Here is a 23,583-nt window from a genome sequence, read left to right as displayed (position 1 = left end):
TAATTATGCTTCATGATTATTTATTATTCCTAACTATGCTTTAAAAAAAGACCTATATAGTAAAAAAATGGGGGGGGAACATGGAATCACCTAGAAGGATACTGCAATCAATAGTGAAAAATCACCCTTCAGTTTTCGTACTGTATTGTCCAAAGTACTACACTGTCTTTCAAAAAAAGGATAAAGGCCACAAGACACTATCTCTGTGTTCTCTTTTTAGCTTTAAACACAGTTAACAACTCAGAAATTTTCACTTTCTGTCCATAATGGCAAGGAGAAAAAAAGTGAAAGAAGACATTTCACAATTATTAAACAAATTAGAATATGAATTTTAAAAATAGCAGCTCTCGGGGCGCCTGGGTGGCGCAGTCGTTAAGCGTCTGCCTTCGGCTCAGGGCGTGATCCTGGTGTTCCGGGATGGAGCCCCACATCAGGCTCTTCCACTAGGAGCCTGCTTCTTCCTCTCCCACTCCCCCTGCTTGTGTTCCCTCTCTCGCTGGCTGTCTCTGTCTAATAAACAAATAAATAAATCTTTAAAAAAAATAAAATAAAATAAAATAAAAAATAAAAATAGCAGCTCTCTTGACCAACGCTGTCCAACAGAATTTTCTCTGATGATGGAAAGCTGCAAAATCTGCACTCTCCAACGCAACAATGTATGGCTACTGAGCACCTGAAATGTAGTCAATTCGACTGAGAAATTTAATTTTTAAATTTTAATTTTAATTATTCTGAATTTTAAACTTAATAACCACGTGTGATTAGTGGCCACCATATTTGCACTAGACAAAGGTAAAAAATGACAATATAAGTTAATATAAATTAAATCTCAGATTATGAATCTTCAGATGACAAAATCCTAAATTTCCTCAAACTCAACAATCAATGGGCAATATACAAAATTAACTCAAAATGGATCAATGATGTAAATATAAGCACTAAAACCACAGAACTCTTAGAAGAAAGCAGGTATAAATCTTCGTGACCCTGGATTTAGTAATGTGTTCTTAGATATGACACTACAACATGAGCAAAAAAGGAAAAAACAGATACACTGGACTTCATCAAAATTAAAAACTTTCGTACAAGGGGCATTATCAAGAAAGTGAAATGATAGCCAATAGAATGGGAGGAAATATTTGTAAATCATACAGCTGATAAGGGTTTAATACCTAGAATAAAGAGCTACAACCCAACAAAGACAACCCAACTTGAAAACCGGCAAAGGATTAGAATAGATATTTCTCCAAAGAAGACATCTGAAAGGCTAATAAACACATGGAAAGATACTCAACATCCTTAGTTATTAGAGAAATCCAAATCAAAACCATAATGAGATAGCGGACACTTACTAGGATAACTATAATCAAAAACAATGGAAAACAAGTGTCCGCAAATGTGTGGGAAAATAGGAAACTTCATGCATTGCTGATGTAAAATTGTGCAAATGCTGTGGAAAACAGTTGGGCCATTTCTCAAAAAGTTAAACACAGAATTACCATATGACTCAGCAATTCCACTCCTAGGTACATACCATAAAGAACTAAAAACAAGGACTCAGATACTTGCACACCAATGTTCATAGCAACATTACTCACAAGAGCAAAAAAGTGGAAACAATCCATGTGTTCACCAAGAGATGAACAAATAAACAAAATGAGGATATACATACAACGAAATATTATTCAGTCAAAAACAGAAACGAGGTTGTAATACACAACATGGATGAACCCTGAAAACATTATGCTACATGAAATAAGCCAGGGACAAAAGGACAAAAATCAAATGATTCCACTTACGTGAAATATGTAGAACTGGTAAATTCATATAGACAGAATGTAGGTTAGAGGTAACCAGGGGCTCAAGAGAGAGGAGAATGAGTTACAGACTTTCTGTTCGGGGTGTTGAAAAAGTTTTGGAAACAGTGGTGATGGCTGCAAAACAGTGAATGTATTTAATGCCATGGAAATGTACACTTAAAATGGTTAAAATGGCAAATTTTATTTTGTATGTATTTTATCACAATAAATAAGATTGCTGAAATAAAAAAGGTCTCTAAATTCTATTTCTCTTTTCATTCCTACAAGTTTTTAAGTAAGCTTCTTGAGGTCAGAGGCTCAGAGAATGGGGGAGAGAGGAAGTAACAGCACTGGAAATGAATTTTGAAAGCAAAGATTATGGAATGGTTTATCTTTATAGCTCCCTAAATCCTAGAACAGACCATGCAAACTGGGTAGAGAACTACACATATCTGAATATAGTGGATGTTGAATAAAAGATGACTGACTTGAATGAGGGGGGAAAAATCAATGAACGAACAATGATACACTTCTAAGAACACAAAGGAAATAGAGTATCCCCATCCAATTAGTCATTCAACAAGAACTTCATCATGTAATAGCATGCAGCAAGAACCTGGATTATCCCATTTTTCTAAAAGAACATGTGGCAGTGTTCTTAAATCCCACATTATCTTTGTATACCAAAACTTATTTAATACAAAGAGGATAGCAATATTTAAATTCTTGTTAAAATATCTAATAAGATTGTTTATCACTATCCCTTATTCTTACTTCTGTAAATTATTTGTGTAACTACTTCAAAAAATAAAAAGGATCCTTTGGACCTATGACCTGCAAAACGTGATGACTATTCTTCCTGGTATACTGGAAGTTAATATATTTCCACTATCCACTGAAAGGCCTTGATGAAATTAACATCCCAGTAGCAATGAGCAATACTGGAGCCCAGATCTTGATTTCTAACCATCTCTCATTAAAAAGAAACAGCGCTCTTTGAAGAAATAGTCAATCTCAGGAGTCAGGTAAGCCTGGGATACCTTGTGCCCAAAACCAGAGTAATCATCAAGGAATTATGGAACATCCCAAAAGGATGCAAGAGATAGCTTCAAGGGGCCCCCATTGGGCAAACTGAAACAATTGAAGCATCAGAAGGAATAATGACAAATTGTCACATAAATGTTAAAAAAAAAAAAGTTTATAGTAATACTAAGAGAGGAGAAGGGGCTCTTTTTTACAGAAAACTGCCAGCTATAAATATAGATGGTTAGAAAATCACTAATTTGCACACATTAATACAATAACTAATTCAGGCAAGGAATACCCGTGGTAAAGGGTTATCAGGGAATGGGGTATGTATAGTCTTCAAGCATTATTACCATTTAAAGCACTTAATCCTTATACAGGGGAAAGGGTACTTTTAGGGTGAAAAGATCTGGCAGATGCCACCTTAAACAAGTAATTAGCAACACCAATCATGGGATAAAGTAAACTGTATCTCCTGCTATGAGGCAGTGAGAAGTTATCATCATCTATATAGTATTCTTGCCATAAATTTTTAACATTTTTTCATGATTTTATTCAACACACATCTCCAAATTGTGGGCCATTCTATAAGACAACTTTTGTCAACTCTCAAAAATATCAAATTCATAAAGACAAAAGAAAGCAAAGGGGTTGTTGTAGATGTAAGGAGCCTAAGGGAAAGACAGCCAAATGCAATCCTTCATCGAATCTTGGATAGAAAAAGACCTATAAAAAACATTTTTAGAAAAACTGAGGGGCGCCTGGGTAGCGCAGTCGTTAAAGTGTCTGCCTTCGGCTCAGGGCGTGATCCTGGCGTTCCGGGATCGAGCCCCACATCAGGCTCCTCCACTGGGAGCCTGCTTCTTCCTCTCCTGCTCCCCCTGCTGTGTTCCCTCTCTCGCTGGCTGTCTCTCTGTCACATAAATAAATTTAAAAAAAATCTTAAAAAAAAAAAAAGAAAAAAGAAAAACTGAGGACATGAGTATATTAAATAATAACATTGTGTGCCAATGTTCATTTCTTGGGTGTGAAAAAAAGATATTATGTTTGTGCAGGAATATGATCCTGTTCTAAAAGAATATGACCTTAAGCATTAGAGACACGATGATGTCTGCAGTTTATTTTCAAATGGTTCAACAAGAAAAAAAGAAAGAAATACAGACATATAAAGAAAAATCAAATGGTTCAATATATTACTGATGACTCTAAACTATTCTTTAAACTTTTCTGTTGTTTTACAATTTTTCAAAATAAACAGTTTTAACTTAAACAAGAAAAAATTGCCCTAGGGCAGACTAAAATGACTGGGACTCACACCAATCTGGAGATGAAGGAAAGTGATACAAGCTAAAAGATTTTTAAGCCCATACTAACAACATTGGATGAGAAGACAAAATCAAGCACTTAAAGCTGAAGCACAGACTCTGCACCTCCTCTTCCCTTTCCCCACCAATATTTTAAAACTATTCTTGTCTTGTACTCTAACCTGGAGAGGCCTAATATAATGAAAATGGGGTTTTTCTCTCCTCTTAAAATACTGTATCCTAATGTTTACTAAGAAATTCCAAAAGACTAAAATCAAAGTTGTTTTTTTCTCACAGCTCATGACTGGCATGATAATAAGTGCTAACAGTAACAAAAACAAGCTGTTCTGAAATAAAATATAATTCACAAGTAATTAGTTCAAAAACTCATTTACTTAAAAAATATACCTTTGGCCATAAACAAACTTATACTTACAACTTTGCCTTTCTTAGAAATGAAAAAAAAGAGAGAGAGGAAAAAAAACCTCAACAGTAGAAAGATCAAACACACTCTTCAATAAATCACTTGTAATACTCAATTTCGAAATAACATTTTCTACGGGCGGCTGCATGGCTCAGTAGGTTAAACTTCTTCTGACTCTTGATTTCCACTGAGGTCATGATTTCAGAGTCATGGGATCGAGCCCTGCCAGCTTCGTGCTCAGCATGGAATCTGCTTGAGTTCTCCCCTCTCCCTCTCTTTAAAAAAAAAAAGAAAGAAAGAAGAAAAAGAAAAATTCAAAACCCATTCAGAAAAACTCCTAGCTAACGAGGAATATAGGGAAATTTACTTAATCTGATAAAAAGTAAACACTAAAAATATCCACAGTGAACATCACATTGATGGTGGAATTTGAAAGTTTACCCCTAACACCTACCATCACCATTTTTATTCAACCTTGCACTAGAAATTCTAGCCAGTGCAAAACGCAAGAAAAAGAAATAAAAAGCTTAAGATTGGAAGGATAAAATAAGGCAATCTTGAGGAATCACAACAAAACTTACACTACCAGCTATCAAGATGACTTATACAGCTATAATAATTAGTGTAGGTTTGGAAGAAAAGACAAATAGGCCCTCGGAACAGAGTCAAGAAATGGACCCACACGTATAGTTACCTTATTTATGACAAAGATAATGATGCAATGGAAAGAAGACACTCTTTCCAATAAATAGTGATGGGGCAACTAGGAATGGGAAAAATGAAACCTGACCTAATCCCTCATTATACACAAAATCAATTTCAGGTAAACTGCAGATCTAAACATGAAAGGCAAAACAATAAAGCTAGAAAATAAGAGAATATCTTCAGAACATCAGGGTAGGAAAGACTTCCTTAAAAAAAAAGACAAAAAAAAAAAACAACAACAACAAAAAACACCAATCATAAAGGATTGTTAAAATTCAGAATTTCTTCTCTTCATCAAAGGACATCATTACAGTCAAGCCACAGACTAGATAAGAAATATACAAAGCATTCCTAAAAAGCACTCATATCAAAAGTACATAAAGAACTCCTATGAATCAATTAGAATGTGGTGAACATCCCAGTTGAAAATGGACAAGGGATGAGCAGGTATTTTACCAAAAACAAACAAAACAAAAAAGTGGTCAATAAATATTTGAAAAGGTGATCAGCCCTATTAGTCAATATTAAAATGGCTAGCAAATATGAAACAGATAAACAGTACCAAGTGGTGATGAGAATGTGCAATAGTGGGAACTTTCACCCACTACTGACAAGGAGTATAAACTGGTATAACCACTTTGGAAAACAAGCATTATAGGTAGAACTGAAGACAAATACCCCACCAGAAGTTCAGGACAAAAAGCACAAACAACCCAAATTGTTCATCTGAAAAATTAAGAGTCAATGAAGATTCTAGTATCAGCCTAGCACACACAGAATTTTTATTATATATAATACAACCCCCCATCCCGTTATCCCTTTCTTCACACATGAGAAATGAATGCTTATAATTTAAGATCGGCAGAATTCTCAAAACACATTCCAATGGCTTCTCATCTGATAAAAATAAAACCCAAAATCCTTACAACGGCCTAGTACTGCTCTCACCTTGACTCATTCTGAGCTGACTGCCCTGACTAGAAAGCTCTTTTCCAAAATACCCTCCTTTACCAAAACTTTCTTTTCTACCCAACTTTACCTATCACAAACCATCTGACATTTTAAATGTGACTATTCCATGCCTTTACCACTAGAATGTAATCTCCACAAGAGCAAGGACTTTCTTTTTTCATTACTGTATCCTTGGCAGAGGAGAGCATACAGTAGGTACGTGGCATGTAGTAGTGCTCAGTATTTGTTGAAAAGTTATATGCTTGGATTCTGGGGTTGGAGAGAACAGCTGTTGTATGAGGTACATGGCTGACAGTTTCTTAAACTATGTGCAGTTCAGTTTACCGTAAGAAATATGAAAACCCTCCACTAAGTTAAATTAGTTGTTCCGCTTTATGAAGAATTTGAAATATTTAGTATTATATTAATCCAGGTTCTATATCAGGAAAGTATAAATTATTCCAAACTCCAACTGACAAGAGCCACTCAGCAGTAATCATAACAAAATAGTATTATACTCATGAATTCTACAAAGTTACTATTATCCTGCAAATAAACCTATGAAAACAATACTATATACCACTTTTTTCACATTACAACAAAATCTCAGTAATTCTGCTAATAAAAGACAATAGTATCTGGAAATATAAAATGCAGATATTGTAGAAATATTACCCTGGCCAAGAAACCAAAATTTCAACATACTGCAATTCTAAGACAGAACTAGATTTAACAAGATCTGAGCATGAGTAAACTTCCCTAGAACAGCCCACTACAGTCCTAGATCGTAACTTTTATGGCATAAGTCAGTCTAGGGAGGCTCACATTTGTCCACCAAATATTTTACTGCCATTGGTAAAAACATATTTAGTTAAAAGAAGAAAAAGAAAAAAAAAAAGATGAGCCAAGTTCTCTCCTGTCCATGTAATCTTCCGACAGAGAATTAAGAGCAAATAAAACCTTCAAGGAAAAAAGAAAAAAGGAAATCAACTGGGGAACGGATGTTTGAATAAATTATATCTATCAATTCTGGAATAACCAAGAAAATAAACCACACTAACTGGTGTTCAAACTAGCCAAGAGCCATTCTTCAGGCACAGAATGTGTTTAGCAATTAAAGAAACAACATCCCAGTTTTCATTATAATTAATTAAAATAAGTTTTATCAACAGCCTTTATAGAAAGAGCTAAAATCCCATCCAATTTCACTCACTTTTAGCTAAAATAAGAAATGAAATTGTGTGCTTTAAAAACATTTAATGCTATTTTCTATATACTGTGAATATTTACATACATATAAACATAACTGTAGCCACACTACACACACTGCTCTACAACTTTTAATGTCTACATAAAAGCTCCTCATACTATCATGATTTAATCAATATCCTAATGTTGGCTTTTTAGCTTTTCATTATTACAAACAAAGTTGCAGAGAACCTTTCTGTACATGTCTTTTTGCTAAATCAAAAAGGAATAAACATCCTCATTAACAAAAAAAAGTTTTTTAAAATGTTTCAGCTTTAATACTATAAATGAAAACAATGTTAAAAGATTTGGTTCTGTCCATGTATTACAGACGTTGCCATTTGTTGAGGCTGTGGCTCATTCATGCCCCTCCTTTGTTTTTCCTCAGTCACTAATTTTTTGTCCTTATTCAGTGCTCCGAAGCATAAACAAGGGTAAAACAGAGAGAGGAACCAACTTGTCATACTTCTTAGCTGAATTTGGAAAAACAAAAAACAATGATGAACAACATTTAAACCACATAAAATAATGCCCTAAATCTAAGGTATCCACTGTATGTTATGAATTAATTTCTCTCCTCTGCATCTAAAGCCTACTAGCTAGGTACACACACACACCCAGTCATTCATACCATTTTCTTCAGGTGTTAATTCTCTCTCACATTGGGAACACCACTGGAAAAACCCAAGTCCTAAAGGACATTTAACTGGATTTACATAAAAAAAAATACTAAATGCCACACAAATATAAAGCTACAACGACCTTTTTCCTTTTTTCATTCTAAGAATGCCCCAACACTTCTATTTTACTGTACTATAGCTGGGTTGGTTTTAAAGGCTAAGTAAGTCCCTCACAAAAAATTTTAAGTATTTACTAGGTAAAGTTTTCCTATACTAAACTATAATTAAAGTATAGCTATCTAACCAGTATATTTTGTGGCATTATGGGTCTCCTGTTCACTGAAGCAGATCCTCTAAAATACAGTGTAGTCTATTTAGGGAAGGGCTTTATCATCGACTGGGAATGATTTTACATACCCATGACACACATGCGCATGCTTATTTTATGTGCCAAAACATTAACAAAACATAGAAAAGTAATTTGGTAACACAGACAGTGTCTACTGAAAATAGTTATTGAGGTTCCCACAGGACTGTAACTGAAAAGGCAGTCTTCAAATGTAACTGAATACTATACCAGAAAGCTGTTCAGAGCACCCCAAAATGTATCCTTTGTATTTCAACCACACTAATATCAGAATAAAACTAAGGATATCTCTTTTTACCATGACAAATAGAAGAAAACGTATCAAGTCAGCATTATGCACATGTTATACTATGAAAGAGGAGTAATTTCTCTACAGAATAGACTAAAGGCAATGGGAACGTCATCTTCTGAGGGTCTGTTTCACATTTCCTAAAAGAACAAAAAATATAAATAGTTTTGCCAAAAATGAACAAATTGTTCTCATGAAGGGCTGTCTTATCTTTTTCTCTTAAAAAAAATTAAGATTCATTAATGTCTTAAAATTTAAATACACAATACTTGTTGGGTTTAAAAGAAGAAAAAAAAAAAGCTAAGTTTAAAACTAGCAGTTGTATAAGGCAAAAAAAAAAAAAAAAAAAAAAAAAAAAAAAAAAAAAAACACCTCTCAGAAAAGCAAATACAATGCATAAAATAATTTAGAGCTAGAACAAAGTAGGAAAGATTCCCACTGTCATCCTAACAGGTGGTTTCCAACCAAACCAGGAATTTTTAGGTTCTATGAAAGTCCCTCATCTAGCTGAACTGAGTATATTTATATACCTATGTAAGTAGTTATTTTTATATAGGAATGTTCAACAGAAAAAGTTAGAGATTTCCACTGTTAACAGCTTTGAAACAACTTCTAACCCTTTTAATCAAGATACTCCCAATATGGGCTAGGACATTTTAAATAAATTAATGCTGCTTTTCAAAGTAAGAATTTCAAACTTTCAGGAGATAACCAACCTGAAACGTTACAGAATCCAAAGGGGGAAAAATCTGATTAAACAATAACACCGGATTTCTTAAATTGGACATACTACTTCATATACAATCCCATTTGGAAATGCAAAATTTTCTTCCCTCTACACTGGCAGATTAAAACTCACGTATGATACAACTGGAGTTAAAATGTAATAAAACAGTGTCCTATTTTGACAAAAACTAAACCACCAAAGCTGGAATTGCACATGAACGGTATCATTACAAACCTAATAAAACTTCTAAGTGCCTACAGACAAAGAGCAACAAAGAATATACATTTTAGCAACAATTTTTTAAAAAAAAGCTAATAAGGTGACCACTTCCATTTACCGCGTACCCCAAACCAAAAAAATTCCCACGCATTGTTGCACTCATTAAGTCTAAAACCTCACTTTGATATGCAAGTTAAACAGATTGTCACCTCCCTCTTCCCCATCCTTTCCCTCCCCTCGAAGGTCAAAGGGCTCCAGACAAAAGACAACAAAAGCACGTGACAAAAGTTTCTCCCAACACTTTCTCTCTCCAGGCCTAGAGGTTGTGCTCCTCCCCGGTACCGTGTCAGGATCGAGCTGGGCCCCACACCAGAGGGCTACGGCCCACAGAGGGCAGGAGGGGGCTGCCGGGGCGGGCGAGAGGGAGGAGGATCAGACCCCGAGGAGGGTCCCAGCCCCGGGAAAGGGGGCGCGGGCGCCTCCCGAGACCACCGGCGGAAGCGCTGGGCCCGGAGCGCGGCCTGTTACCTTTTCCTGCTCCTCGCGGAGCCGCGCCACCTCCGGGGCGCGCAGCGACGCCGCGGCCGAGCCTGAGGCCGAGGCCGAGGCGTGGGGCCCGGGGTCGGGCGGGGCCTCCATGGCGGGGGCTCCGGGACCTCAGCGGGGCGAACGAGTCCTAAACAAATGTTTATGGAGGCGGCGTGGCCGGCGGCTTCCCAGCGCCCGCGTGCTCGCCCTCATGCACTGCGCGCCCCGCGCTGAGGAGGCCGCGCCCGCGTTCTCCGCTGCCGCGGCGGCCGCTGCTCGCGTCCGGGCTGCCCGCGGCCGCATCTCACACGCACATGCCGCCCGCCGTCGCCGCCGCCGCCGCCGGCTCCAAGCAGCAGGCGGGCCGGTGGGAGCCGGAGGCGCCTGTCCGGTGGCCGGGCCAAGACAGGCGTCCTGTGACGGCCGCGCCTCCTCCGCGCCTCCCCCGTAAGCTCCGCCCCTCGCCCCGCCCCGCGCGGCACGCCGGGAAGCGCGAGCACAGTCTCCGCCCTTGGCCCCGCCCCTGGGTGAGTCACGTGGTGCGGGATCAGCGCGGTTGGGGCAGGCTTAGAAGCGCCGGGTTGTAGCCCTCTGGAAGCTTTTATTCTAGCGGGACTGACGCTCAGTGAGTTCCCGTGGAGGTGGGCACTGTCTTATCCTTGTGCCCTCTTCATCCTCCATGCTCCAGTCGTTTAGCGCTACATCTGGCGATAGGAGTTTAGTTCATGCACCAAAGCTGTTTCGTAACTAAGAACATTTAATTTTAGCAAAGTCAACTTTTTTCTGTGCCTGTTTAATGAATTAAAATATGCAATTATATTTTGCCGTGTATTAATTACTGTGCTTATATTAATACAGTGCTATGTTTGGACTATTTAAGAGATTTTTCAAGGATAACTTTGCCCATTCTTTTTCTCTTATTTCAGAACTATGCCCTTTTTCTCATACGGCCTCTGTACACAGTAGGCACCCAGTTAATGCTTACTGGCTGGAACTGGCCTTGGCCTAACAACCACCTCTGCTCCAGTTCCTCACAGGAATGGATGGATCCTGTTCCTTCAGCGTTGCACAGTTGGGAATGGGCTCGGAGTTACCTTCAGTTTATACCTTTGTGTGCCTGCTTGCTCTATTTCTCTTCCCTCTCTCCTGGCCTGCTCCCCAGTCCAGATACACCCTTTTTCCATTTGCTTCAAAGGAAGACAGAAGGAAAACTTGGGCGAATGGTAAATGTTAATTCCTCTCTTTTCCTCACTGCATATCCAGAGTCAGCACCTCTGAAGGGCAGAATCTGACTGCTCATACCACCTCCTCTAACTTCAACATCATCTCTCTGTCCTCAGCCACCTCAGTAGCTTCTTCTCTGGCCTCCTCGTTTCCACTCTTGCCCCCTGAAATGGACATGGTCAGCTGCCCACCCGATCTCCCCACCTTCAGATGGTCAGCCCTAGTGCACATGACTCCTGTGCCTGTGGGAAGCTGACCCACTCCCAGCTCCAGACTAAAGGCAATGCATTTAATGCATTTCCCCCATAAGTGGCTGATTCAGGAATGGGCATGTGACACTTCACAAACAGAGGTTTTCTGAAGGTTTCTGAAAAAGTTCTCCCCCTCATTCTTTGGATATGTTTCCATAAAAAAAAAAAAAAATCTATCCATCCCTTGGTGGGAAAATACAAAGCATATGGCCCTGAGTATTTCAGGTCTAGTAAGACCACCTAGACACCTCCTAGACTCAGAATGAAGTTGAGTCTGTGGTCAGCAGAGCCAAGAGACAGAACTTGAGTTCTTAACTGTATCACAGCACTAGATTCAGGGCTGAATCAGCCAATTCTGAAATCTGCATTACTTCTGGACTTCTGGTTAAAGAGGCCAGTAAATTTCCTGACTGATTAAGGCAGTTTGCATCAGGTTTTCTATCACTAGCATCCAAAGACTCTGATTCATGCACCCCCAATCTATTCTCAGCTCAGCAGCCTGAGGGAGATTTTAAAAATAACCAGATCATGTCATTCTCCCTGTTTGAGCCCTCCATAACTTCCCCCTGCGACTAGAATAAAATCCAGATGTGCTACTAGAATTCTGTATTATCTGACCCACCTTTCCCACTTCCTTGCCAGCCCACTGCCACTCATATCCATCACAATTGGTTTCTCCCGTCTCCTGCCTCGGGATCTTGGCACTGGCTGGTCTTTCTGCTTGTGGTACTTCTGCCATAACTTTGCATGGTCTACTCCTTTGCATTATTCAGGCCTCAAGCCAAATGAAGAGGCTTTCTTGACATCCTGTCCATAGAAGCCCCTCCCCTCTCATCCAAGCATCCTCCAGCACCTCGCTTTTTAAATTTTCTTCATAGCTCTTACCACTTTTTAGGATTCTAAGTTTTATCTGCTTCCATGCTAGTTACCATCTCTACACACTAGAACACCAGCTCCATGAGAGCAGGGGCTTGGTAGACATTCCATGAACATTTGTTGCTCCCTTCTAATAGCTCCTAGAGCTCAGAAGTGACAGCAGAAGAACTTGAACTATAAACCCAGACAGACCCAAGTTGTGATCCCAGCTCTGCCACTTGCCTGCTGACAAGACACTTAACCTCCTTCTGATCTTTATTAACTTGTACCACAGGTCTTAAAGTGATACCTGTCTCAGGGTTGGCTTGAAGAATAATGGTGAGCGCAACTGTAAAACTTCCTCCATCCATCCAAAATCCTTCAAATTATAATCATTCATCCAGGTGAACATCAGCCACCCCAAAATACCTTCAATAAAAGAAAGTAAACTTTCTGCAAATATTATTGGCCCCCTTCCATGTACCAGGCCCTCCACTGGGCTTGGGGAACATGAAATGAGCAAGGCAGGCACCAGAACCGTCCACAGATCTTGGAGTCAAAGGAGGGCTGCAGACCTCAGATGAGGTTCTTACAACTCTATAGGAAGCTTGTCCTTAACCCCCAGGTCAAAAGATCATCCCCTCCACAAAGCTTCACTAGTACTTCACCTGCTTATTCTTAGGGTTGACACTGATCACTTAAATCCTTGTAGTCTGTGGTTTTTCTGTACATTTCAGCCTCCCGTCCAAAGAAAGGGATGAAATCTTCCTTCAACCTGAAAAATACGTAGCGCCAAGCATGGCCGCTGCTGCAGTTTGTTGCCATCTCTCAGATACCAGTGACAGAAACTCAACTTCAAGTGACTTATGGGGAAAAAAAAGTAAAACGTGGGTTAAGAAGGACATCAGGCAAAACAGTGGAGCAGGAGGCCCTAGGCATCAGTTCCTTCCTCAAAACAACATCTAGTTTCTATCAACTAGAAACAAGAAACACTTCCGAGTCAACTATCTTGCAACTCTGGAACCCGAACAGATACAAAAACCAGGAGGGTGCGGGATGAAGGAAGAGGTCGCTAATTGTTGGTAAGAGGAGAGTGGTGGGCAGGAAGGTGTGAGAACCAGCTAGCATGCCCCATTCCTGGAGTGGTTGGCTGATGCCAGGGTGAGCAGTAAGATTCTTGTTCTCCAACACTTTGGGGTTATGCATTTCGGTCAGTCTACCAGCAACCTGAGGGACTGGTGGAGACAGCCCAACTCTTGTCTGGGTTTTAGCCTTCTGGAATTGTAGCAGTTTCCCCTGGCAGCATCTATGGGAAAATTTAAAGGGACAGAACACTTTTTTTTTTTTTTTAAAGGAAATCTTTGTCAAATCACTGAATGGCTGCAGAGCTAACAGAATAGAAACTTCAATGACCACACATACCAAGGAATACACTTTGGGAAAAAAAGGTTGGAAAATCACTAAATAAATGGTGGCAACCTCCAACAAGCAAAACTCAGCAATCCCCGAGGAGCAGGAAAATTGAATTTCCAGCGTCACCACATAATAATACTCAAAAGGCCCAGTCCTCAACAAATTACAAAACATACCAAAAAACAAGGATGTAAAGCCAATTCACAGAAGAAGCAATAATTAGAAACCATCCCTGAGGAAGCCCAGACATTGGAAATATTAGTCAAAGACATTAAATCAACTGTCTTAAATATACTTAATAAGCTGAAGGAAATCATAGATAAAGAACTAAAGGAAACCGCAAGAACAATGTATGAGCAAATAGGGAATGGCAATAAAGAGATCAAAATTATAAAAAGGAACAAAATAGAAACACTAGAGCCAAAAAAATACAATAAATAAAAAATAAAATAATAAATTCACTAGAGAAGCCAAAAGGCAGATTCGAACAACCAGAAGAAATAATCAGCAGACTTGAATATAAGGCACGCAAAATTATCCAGGCAAGTACAGAAAGAAAAAAAGTGAAGAAATAGGAACAGAGCCTATGAGCCCAAGGGACACCACCAAGCCAACCAACATTTGCACAACAGGAGTTCCAGAAGAAGAGAGAAAGAAAGTGACCAAAAAATTTTGAAGAAATAATGGCGGAAAACTTCCCAAACTTGACGACAGACTTAAATACACACCTCCAAGAGGCCTAAGCAACTCCAGGCAGGATAAACGCAGAGAGATGGTGTAACTGAGATACATATAGTCAAATTGTCAAAACACAAAAACAAAAAAACAGTCTTGAAAACAAGTGACAAGTGACTTGTCATGTACAAGGAATCCTCAATAAGGTTAACAGCCAATTTCTAATCAGCAATCATGGAGGCCAAAGGGCATATTCAGTTCTGAAAGGGCAAAGCCACCTCTCAAGGCAAGTACTGTGACAATCACCAAAATATATACAGACAAGCAAAGAAGGGAAGCAAAACGATACACTACAAAATAATCTCATATATACAAACATGTAGGAAGTGAAGAGCAAAAAACATAAAAGATACACAAAAACAAATAGCTACTTGGCAGAATTAAGTCATTCTCTATCAATAATTTCTTTAAACGTAAGTGGAGGGGTGCCTGGGTAATGCAGTCAGTTAAGCATCTGACTCTTGATATCAGCTCAGGTCGGGATCTCAGGGTCATGAACATTGTTTTGGACTGAATATTTTCCCAAAATTCTTATGTTGAAGACCTAACCGTCAATGTCCTGAATTTGGAGATAGATCCTTTGTGAATGTAATTAAGGTTAAGTGAGGTCATGAGAATGGGGCCCAACCCAATAGGATTAGTGTCCTTAAAGAAGAGGCACCAGAAAGCTCATTCTCTCCACATACACACGGAGGAAAGGCCATGTGAGGACACAGCAGAAAAGGCAGTCATCTGTAAATTAGGAAAAGATCTGTCACTAGAAGCTGAGCTTGCTTGATCAGGAACTTCTAGCCTCCTAATCTATGAGAAAATAAATTCCTGTTGTCTAAACCACCTAATCTGTGATATTTTGATAATAAAACAATGCTCCTCAAAGCAATCTATAGATTCAAAGCAATCCCTGTCAAATCTCCATGACATGTTTTGCAGAAGTAGAAAAGCACATCCTAAATTTCACATGGAATTTCAAGGGACCCTCAATAGCCAAAACAATCTTGAGAAAGATGAAAGTTGGAAAAGATCTCACACTTCCTGATTCCAAAACTTACTACAAATCTACAGTAACCAAAACACTGTCACTAGCATAAGGATAAACACATAGGCCAATGGAATTTAATAAAGAGCCCAGAAATGAACCCTCCCATATACGGTAAATTGATTCTTGACAGGAGTTCCCAGATCATTCCATGGGGAAAGAACAGTCACTTCAACAAATGGCACTAGAGAAACTGGATGTCCACATGCAAAAGAATGACATTGGGCCCTTACCTTACACTATATACAAAAATTAACTCAAAATTAATAAAACCTAAACATAAGACCTAAAACTTTAAAACTCTTAGAAGAAGTCATAGGGGAAAATCGTCATGATTTTGGAACTGGCAATTTCTTAAATATGACACCAAAAGCACAGTCAACAACAACAACAAAAATAGGTATATTTGACTTCATCAAAATTAAGAACTTTTATGCATCAAATTTGCAAATCATATCTTATAAGGGTTTAATATCAAGAATATCTACCTATACCTATATTTATCTCTATATATCTCTATATATATATTTATATATAGATATAATGATCTAGATATGTCTCCTACAACTCAACAAGAACCATAAAGAACAATTCAAAAATTGGCAAAGGACTTGACTAGACATTTCTCCAAAAAAGATGTACAAATGGCCAATAAACACATGAAAAGATGTTCAATGACCCTAACCATTAGGGAAATGCAAGTCTAAACCATGATAAGAAACCAATTCAAGGCCACTAGGATGACTCTTGTGAAGAAGAAGGAGGAGGAGGAGGAGGGAGGAAAAGAAGAAAGGAAGGAAAGAGGAAATAACAAGTGTTGGCAAGGATGTAGAGAAATTGGCACGCTCTTTCATTGCTGTCGGAAATATAAAATGTTATACCTGCTAACAAGAAATTTTGGCAATTTCTCAAAAAGTTAAATGTAGAGTCACCGTATGAACCAATAATTTCACTCCTAGACGTATACCCCGAAGAAATGAAAACAGATACTCAAACAAATACATCTATGTTCATAGCAGCATTACTCACAGCTGCCAAAAGGTGAAAAAGAAAAATCAAGTTTCCATCAACAGGTAAATGGATAAACAAGATGTGGTGTGTATATTTGTACTGTGTATATACATAGGCATGAACATTACTTGGCTACCGTAATGAGGAATTAAGTTCTGATACACGCTACAACATTGATGAATCTTAAAAACATGAAATAATGTAAAATGAATACGAAATTATGAAAACACAAGTGAACTAAGCCAGATGCACACGTACAAATAGCGTCTTATTCCACTTATATGAAATATCTAAAGCAGGTAAATTCATGGAGACAGAAAGTAGATGAGAGGTTACCAAGGCCTGGGGGGAAAGGGAGCTGGGGGTCATTGCTCAACAGTTACAGAGTTTCTGTTTGAGTAATAAAAGAGTTCTGGAACTAATGGTGATACAACATTGGTTAAATGTTGTTATACGACATTGCGAATGCTCGCAATGCCACTCAATTGTACACTAAAGATGGCTAAAATAATATATTTTATGTGATATTTCCAGAAAGAAAGAAAGAAAGAAAGAAAGAAAGAAAGAAAGAAAGAAAGAAAGAAAGAAAGAACGAACGCGGGGGGGGGGGGCGCCTGGGTGGCTCATTCAGTTAAGCGTCTACCTTCAGCTCAGGTCATGATCCCGGAGTCCCAGGATGGAGCCCTGCGTCGGGCTCCCTGCTCATCAGGGAGTCTGCTTCTCCCTCTGCCCCTCCCCACTTGTTCTCTCTCTCTCTCTCCAATAAATAAATAAAATCTTTAAAAAAAAAAAAGGAACAAACAATGGGCTTTGTTGCCTCACGAAACTGAAAAGTTCAGTGATAGTTTCAGATAAGGCTAGACCCAGGAGCTCAATAGATAGCTTCATGGATGTGTCTTTCTGCTCCTCTTTGCACTTTCTTCTGCATTGGCTTTATTCTGAAGCAGTTTCCTTAAACATGGAGGCTCCCAACATTCCAAGTCATCAATGCACGCATTTAGCAATCTCTGGGAAGAAGATACCTCTTTCTTCGTAGATGGGCTGGTTTCGCTGTCCACAGCTAGAACCCAAGAGGAGGGGATGGGTCAACCCCATTCCAAACATAATGACTATGGGTATGAGAAGGCGTCTTCCCAAAGAAAATCTGAAGACATAGGAGAGGATGCTATGCCGGCAAAGCCTCAAATGCCCACTGCAAGTTTTGGGGCTTCGACAAGAGCTGCTGGCCCCCAGGAGCCTGCATATTCCTTGCCCTTTCAAAATCCTTATTGTTTAACCTACTCTTTTCCCTGGTGTAGAAGTTAGCCAACCATAAGATGGTAAGCAATACCAGACGAAGAGAGATGAGAGCCCTAAATGATGCACTTAGTGGATGATCAAATGCCTGTGTCAGTTAGGATTTAGTAAGTTGCAAATGTGTTATAAACTGCCTTAATTTAAAAGACAATTTATTGGCTCTTAATACTGAAAAGTTCAGGAGTGGGTCATCTTTCAGGTGTGGCTTGATTAAGTGGCTTCAACAACCACCACCGCTGGGCTTGCTTTCTCTCCTCTGAGTCCTGCCTTCTGCTCCATCTATGTCATTGTCAGCTGTCTGGGAGCTCCGGGCTCCCAACCTCTAGGGTCCAGTGGGTAAGTCTGTCTACTCCGAGAAAGAGAAGCATCGGTCTCCCGGTTTTCCCAGCAAAAGGCTCAGAGCATCCCATTGGCTCTGAACTGGGTCACATGGCCTGTCCTGAGCCAATAATGTGGTTCTAGGACAGCGAAAGTTGAACTAGCACCCAATGTCATGCACCCCCAAAGTTCAGGCCCTGGTACCAAAGGAGAGGGAGGGGTGCCGGGTGACAGAAAAATCAAACAAATGTCTGGGATACCTCATGTACTCACAAGAGTTTGGTAAAGATGGTTAGTGAGCCGGTTGGTCAAGGTCTCTGCTTGACCCACACCCACAGCCCCTTCTCCAAGAATCTGCTTCTGTCATACCTGCCGGGTGACCCCCGTGCCTGGGTTAACCTGGTCCTCTGAGAAGCAGATGCCAAAACAAGATGGAACATGTACAAAATTTATAAGGGGAAACACCTGTGAGAGAAAATGAGGAGGGAGCCAGAAGAGGCTGCAAGGACTTTGGCCCATAGTGGAGGCCTTGATGCCAAGGGAAGGAAAGAGGCTTCCCTCTTTCTTTTTCTACCCAAAAAAGAAATTTGGGTAGAAGCATCTAAGACCGCAATACTGTTCTAAGGGCAGTTCAGCAAGGCTGTTTTGAGAAGTCCTCAAGCCAAAGATGGCCATCAAGGGAGTCCCACGCCTCCCAGGAACAGGCCTGACTCAGGATCCCCGCCATGCCCAGCTACAAGATGAGGCATGGCCTTCACAATGGCTTTCAAGCACATCAGCACCTCGGGCATTACGATTTAGAGGCCTGGCTGCCATGCCCCCTGCTCACTTACTGTGGGGAAGATGTCTCACGTGGCTGCTCTTCTTGGCTCTCTCTGTCAGACTGGAACCCTGAAGCCTGAGGTCAGAGGTTGCACACTCAGGTCTGCAAGGGACAGAGCCTTCCCTAAATGAGCGGGAGGGGGTGCTGGAGGAGGGGGGCGACTGGAGATCCAGTTCATCCCAGGGACCTACTGCTACTTAGCTCCCGCCGACTCATGGGATTAGGCCCACCATGATCCCATTCTCCAGGAGAAGCCAGATTTCTGAACTTCTTTGAGAATCACCCAATTTTAAAATATCGGCAACTATTGCAACTTTAAGAAATAAAACAAAACTGTGTGCTACCGAAAAACACAGATCTGCGGGGTTTGTGAGAGTCAGTCCATGTGGAGGGTAGGCTGGGGCGCTGGGGCCAGAGGTGCTGAGACAGGCCTGCAGAGAGTGGAGAGAGATACAAAGGCAGGGGAGGCGGCAGGGATGCTGGGCCATGAGGCCCAAAACAGCGCCCCCAAGAGGACCAGCTGGTCTTGACTCAGCCCAGTACCAGAGCAGGTGACCTGCTGGCCCGCAGCAATCTGAGAAGTCCCTGGTTCCTTTCAATCAAATCTCCTTTTCTTCTTTCGTGCATTTAAGGGGGTTGCTCATCCTGAAAAATATCCACACTACCTGAATTCAGAGATATACTACAGGAGTATACTGTGCTGTAAAGCTAAAGTAATCCCAACGGTGGGGCAATGGCGAAGGCGTAGGCATACAGATCAGGGGGGCAAATGGAGAGCCCAGAAATAGTCTCCTGCAAATACAGTCAACTGAGTTTTCACAAAGGTGCAAAGGCAATTCAATGGAGAAAGAATACTTTTTTCCAATAAATGATGTTAGAACAGCTGGGTGTCTATTTGTGGGGGGAAAAAAAAAGCAGCGCTAGACCCACCTCTTATTTTACACCAAATTAACTCAAAAAATCAAATCACAGACTTAAATGCAAAATACAAAAGTATAAAATTTCTAGAAGGAAACATACCAAAAAAAAAAATCCATGTGACTGTGATTTGGGCAATGAAAAAATGGATGAATTGTGCTTTATCAAAATTAAAAACATTTGCTCTACAAAACACACAGTTGGAAGGATGGGGGGGAAAAAACCAAGCTACAGACTAGGAGAAAAATATTTTTAAGTCATGTATCTGATAAAGGACTTGTATCTAGAAGGTATAAAGAATTCTTGAAGCTCAGCCATAGGAAAACACAGAATCCAATTTAAAAATGGGCAAAAGATCTGAACAGACATTTCACCAAAGATATACAGATAACAAAAAAGCATGTAAAAAGATGCTCAACACCATTTGTCCTTGGCGAAACGCAAGTTAAAATAACAAGGACACCAATGGAATATTACTCAGCTATCAGAAAGAACGAGTTCTCAACATTTGCTGCAACATGGACGGCACTGGAGGAGATAATGCTAAGTGAAATAAGTCAAGCAGAGAAAGACAACTATCATATGATTTCTCTCATCTATGGAACATAAGAACTAGGAAGATCGGTAGGGGAAGAAAGGGATAAAGAAAGGGGGATAATCAGAAGGGGGAGTGAAGCATGGGAGACTATGGACTCTGAGAAAGAAACTGAGGGCCTCAGAGGGGAGGGGGTGGGGGAATGGTATAGACTGGTGATGGGTAGTAAGGAGGGCACGTATTGCATGGTGCACTGGGTTATACGCAACTAATGAATCATCGAACTTTACATCGGAAACCAGGGATGTACTGTATGGTGGCTAACATAATGTAATAAAAAAACATTAAAATAAAAAAAAATTAAAAAATAAAAAAAAAATAAAAAAAAAAAAAACCAAGGACACACTACTACCCACCTATTAGAATGGCTACAATCCAAGCAAGAGACGATACCAATTGCCGGCTAGGATATGGAGCAACGGGAACTCTCTCTTACTGCTGACGGGGATACTAAATGGTGCAGCCACTTTGGAAGACCGTTTGGCCCTTTTGTACAAAATTATACGCAGACTTACCATACAACTCAGCAATCATACTGCCAGGCATCACCCAGCAGATTTGAAAATTTATGTCGACATAAAAACGTGCATGCAAATGTCTCTTGCAGCAAAGCAAGGACACAGTGCCAATACGTGTGGGTTTAGTTAACACAATATTGTGCAAATCAAGAATGGCCTGTTTTGAATTTATGACTTCCTGTCTTGGGGCCTCACTTTCCCCCACCAAGGAGAGTGACCTGAGGATTTCTAAAGTATATCCTACCCTGCCGTTGAGGGACTCAGGAATCTCTAGATGTCCCCAGTTGGAGCCCAAATATCACCTTGACCTGGCTTCACACTCACGGTTGCCAGATTTCACAAACAAAAATATAAAACACTCAGTAAAATTTGAATTTCAGATAATAATACATAATTTTCTATTATGTCCATGTAGTATTTGGAACCTACGTGTACTAAAAACAAATTCATCATTTATCTGAAATTCAACTTTAACTGGGCCTCCTGTATTCGATCTGGCAATCCTCTTCACACGCCCACCCTTGGGTGCCTCCCTGTGCTCCCTCCACACCCCTTCACCTGCGTTGTTTTCAGAATAAACACTCAGGCATCGGGGACTGAAGCATTGATTTCAAATCCCTGCCGTATCACAGGACTACTTTCGCGTGCCAGGCACAGAGAATGGAAACCGGGGCACAAGGACCAAAGGAAGCTGGGGGAGGGGCAGTGGGGGAAAGGGGAGGGCATCTTAGGTTTAATCTTAGGGTAGATTCTCAACTTCGCCCGGACACTGGGAGCTCGAAAGAATATTAATGCTTGGATCTGGACTGGGTGTTGGGAATTTTTTAAGCTCTCCTGCTGATTTTGTCTCACGGCCGATAAGCCGCCCAAACGTCGTGGCATCAACCCCCATTCTGGAGGGGTTGACAGGGCCAGCCCGGCAGCTCTCGGGACCGCAGTGGAGTGGTCGCTGAACACCTGCCTGGGGCCTGGGCCTCCTTGCGGCGTGCTGTCCGGGTTCTGAGGGAGAGCTGCCTTTTCTGATCTAGCTCTAGAAGTGACATAGCACAAGCAAGTCGCCGAGGCCAGCCCATGGGCAAGAGGTGGGCAATTAGACTCCCTCTCTTGATGGGACAAATGTCAAAGAACTTGTCATGGTATGTTAAAACCCCCAAACACTCCCTTTGACAAAAGAGGGATTCATTCCCTAGTCTACACTCTACCAGTCCTAGCTGCCATCACTGCTCTCCTAGAAAAGTCTGGTGGCCTTTTCAGCAGCATCTCCCTGCCTCCCATCACCCACACCATCTATCCCACCCCTGCACTGGAGTCTCAAGCTCAGAACCATCCATGGCAACCGGAACATCCTGGGCCTCCAGCAGGCCTAGGAGGCCCCACACAGGCTGGGCTGTGTCTCTTGCCCCGTTCAGCTCCTCAAGCTCAGAGGCAGAGCCAGGCCGAACCACAAGCCCGTGCTCCCCGGACCCATGCATTGCTTAGCTCCCGAATTGCAGGCATACCTCCCCTTTGCAAGGAACAACCCACCCCACCTCTTGCTCCCTCCTTCAGAATTTTCTGCAGACCCTCCTCTGGGAAACCTTCTCTGAGCACCCAAAGGTGGGTCAAACACAGCACCCATATATCCTTTTACTACACACAGGTCCTTTCACAAATTTTCTCCTAAATTTGTGCATAGCTTGATGAATTTTCATGAAGTCAGCATACCTATATAACCAGCTTTCAGATCAAGAAAATAGAACATTTCTAGAACCACAGAGGGTGATTTTCCTCCCACCCACCATGGGAAACGGAGGCCAGGCTCTCCCTCTCCCAGCCCTGGGACAGCCAGGGATCGAGCCCTTGACCTGCTCCGCTAAGCAAACTCTGTCGTGGGCCTGTGAGCTGGTGACCCTGGCCCTGTGCTTGTGTGAGCAAGCCTGGGCTCCCATTCTTCAGCCTTCAGTGTTCCGGGGACATCTGCCTGCCCCTTAGTCTCCTGTCCTCCCACAGACCTCCCCAGCTGATCCTTCTTGCTTGAAGAGACAGAGCACCTGCAGCTACAAGGCCCCCTTGAAGGAAAAAATGTTTTGGTTAATAATTTTCCATGCATGTAAGCCCTTTGTTTTCCACTTGGATTGTAAGTTCCTGTGGGCAAGAAGGCTTTCTTCCCTCTACCCTGAGTCCAGCACTTGGCACATACCAGAGTCTCAAGCAGAGCTGGGCATGGCTTAATGGCTAGAGGGGGGCTCTGGAGCCAGAGGGCCCGGGGGTGTGGTCCTGGAGCATCTTTAGTCTGGGCTTTGCATCTATGAAGTGGCCCGATGCGTATAATGATCTCCAGCCCTGCAGGCGTCAGGGCCTCTGTGATGCTCTGATGGGTTAAGGGTATGAAAGTCCTAAAGAA

At 41.1% G+C, this 23,583-nt stretch overlaps 1 protein-coding gene across 1 annotated transcript in view; it reads right to left on the bottom strand.

The window, feature by feature from the left end:
• URI1 (URI1 prefoldin like chaperone) overlaps positions 1 to 10,467 on the bottom strand; it is a 71,830-nt gene extending 61,363 nt beyond the window's left edge. The window contains exon 1 of the mRNA XM_040633674.1: positions 10,208 to 10,467. Within this exon, the coding sequence (XP_040489608.1) occupies positions 10,208 to 10,318 (111 nt within the window). The 5' untranslated portion in view covers positions 10,319 to 10,467. The remainder of the gene's footprint in view (positions 1 to 10,207) is intronic.
• Positions 10,468 to 23,583: the final 13,116 nt, after the last annotated feature.

The sequence above is a fragment of the Ursus maritimus genome, unplaced genomic scaffold (genome assembly GCF_017311325.1).
Source record: "Ursus maritimus isolate PB19 unplaced genomic scaffold, ASM1731132v1 scaffold_19, whole genome shotgun sequence".
NCBI classification, from domain to species: domain Eukaryota; kingdom Metazoa; phylum Chordata; class Mammalia; order Carnivora; family Ursidae; genus Ursus; species Ursus maritimus.
Note: the sequence above shows the minus strand (reverse complement) of the source record. Positions and strands in the feature narration are given on the sequence as shown.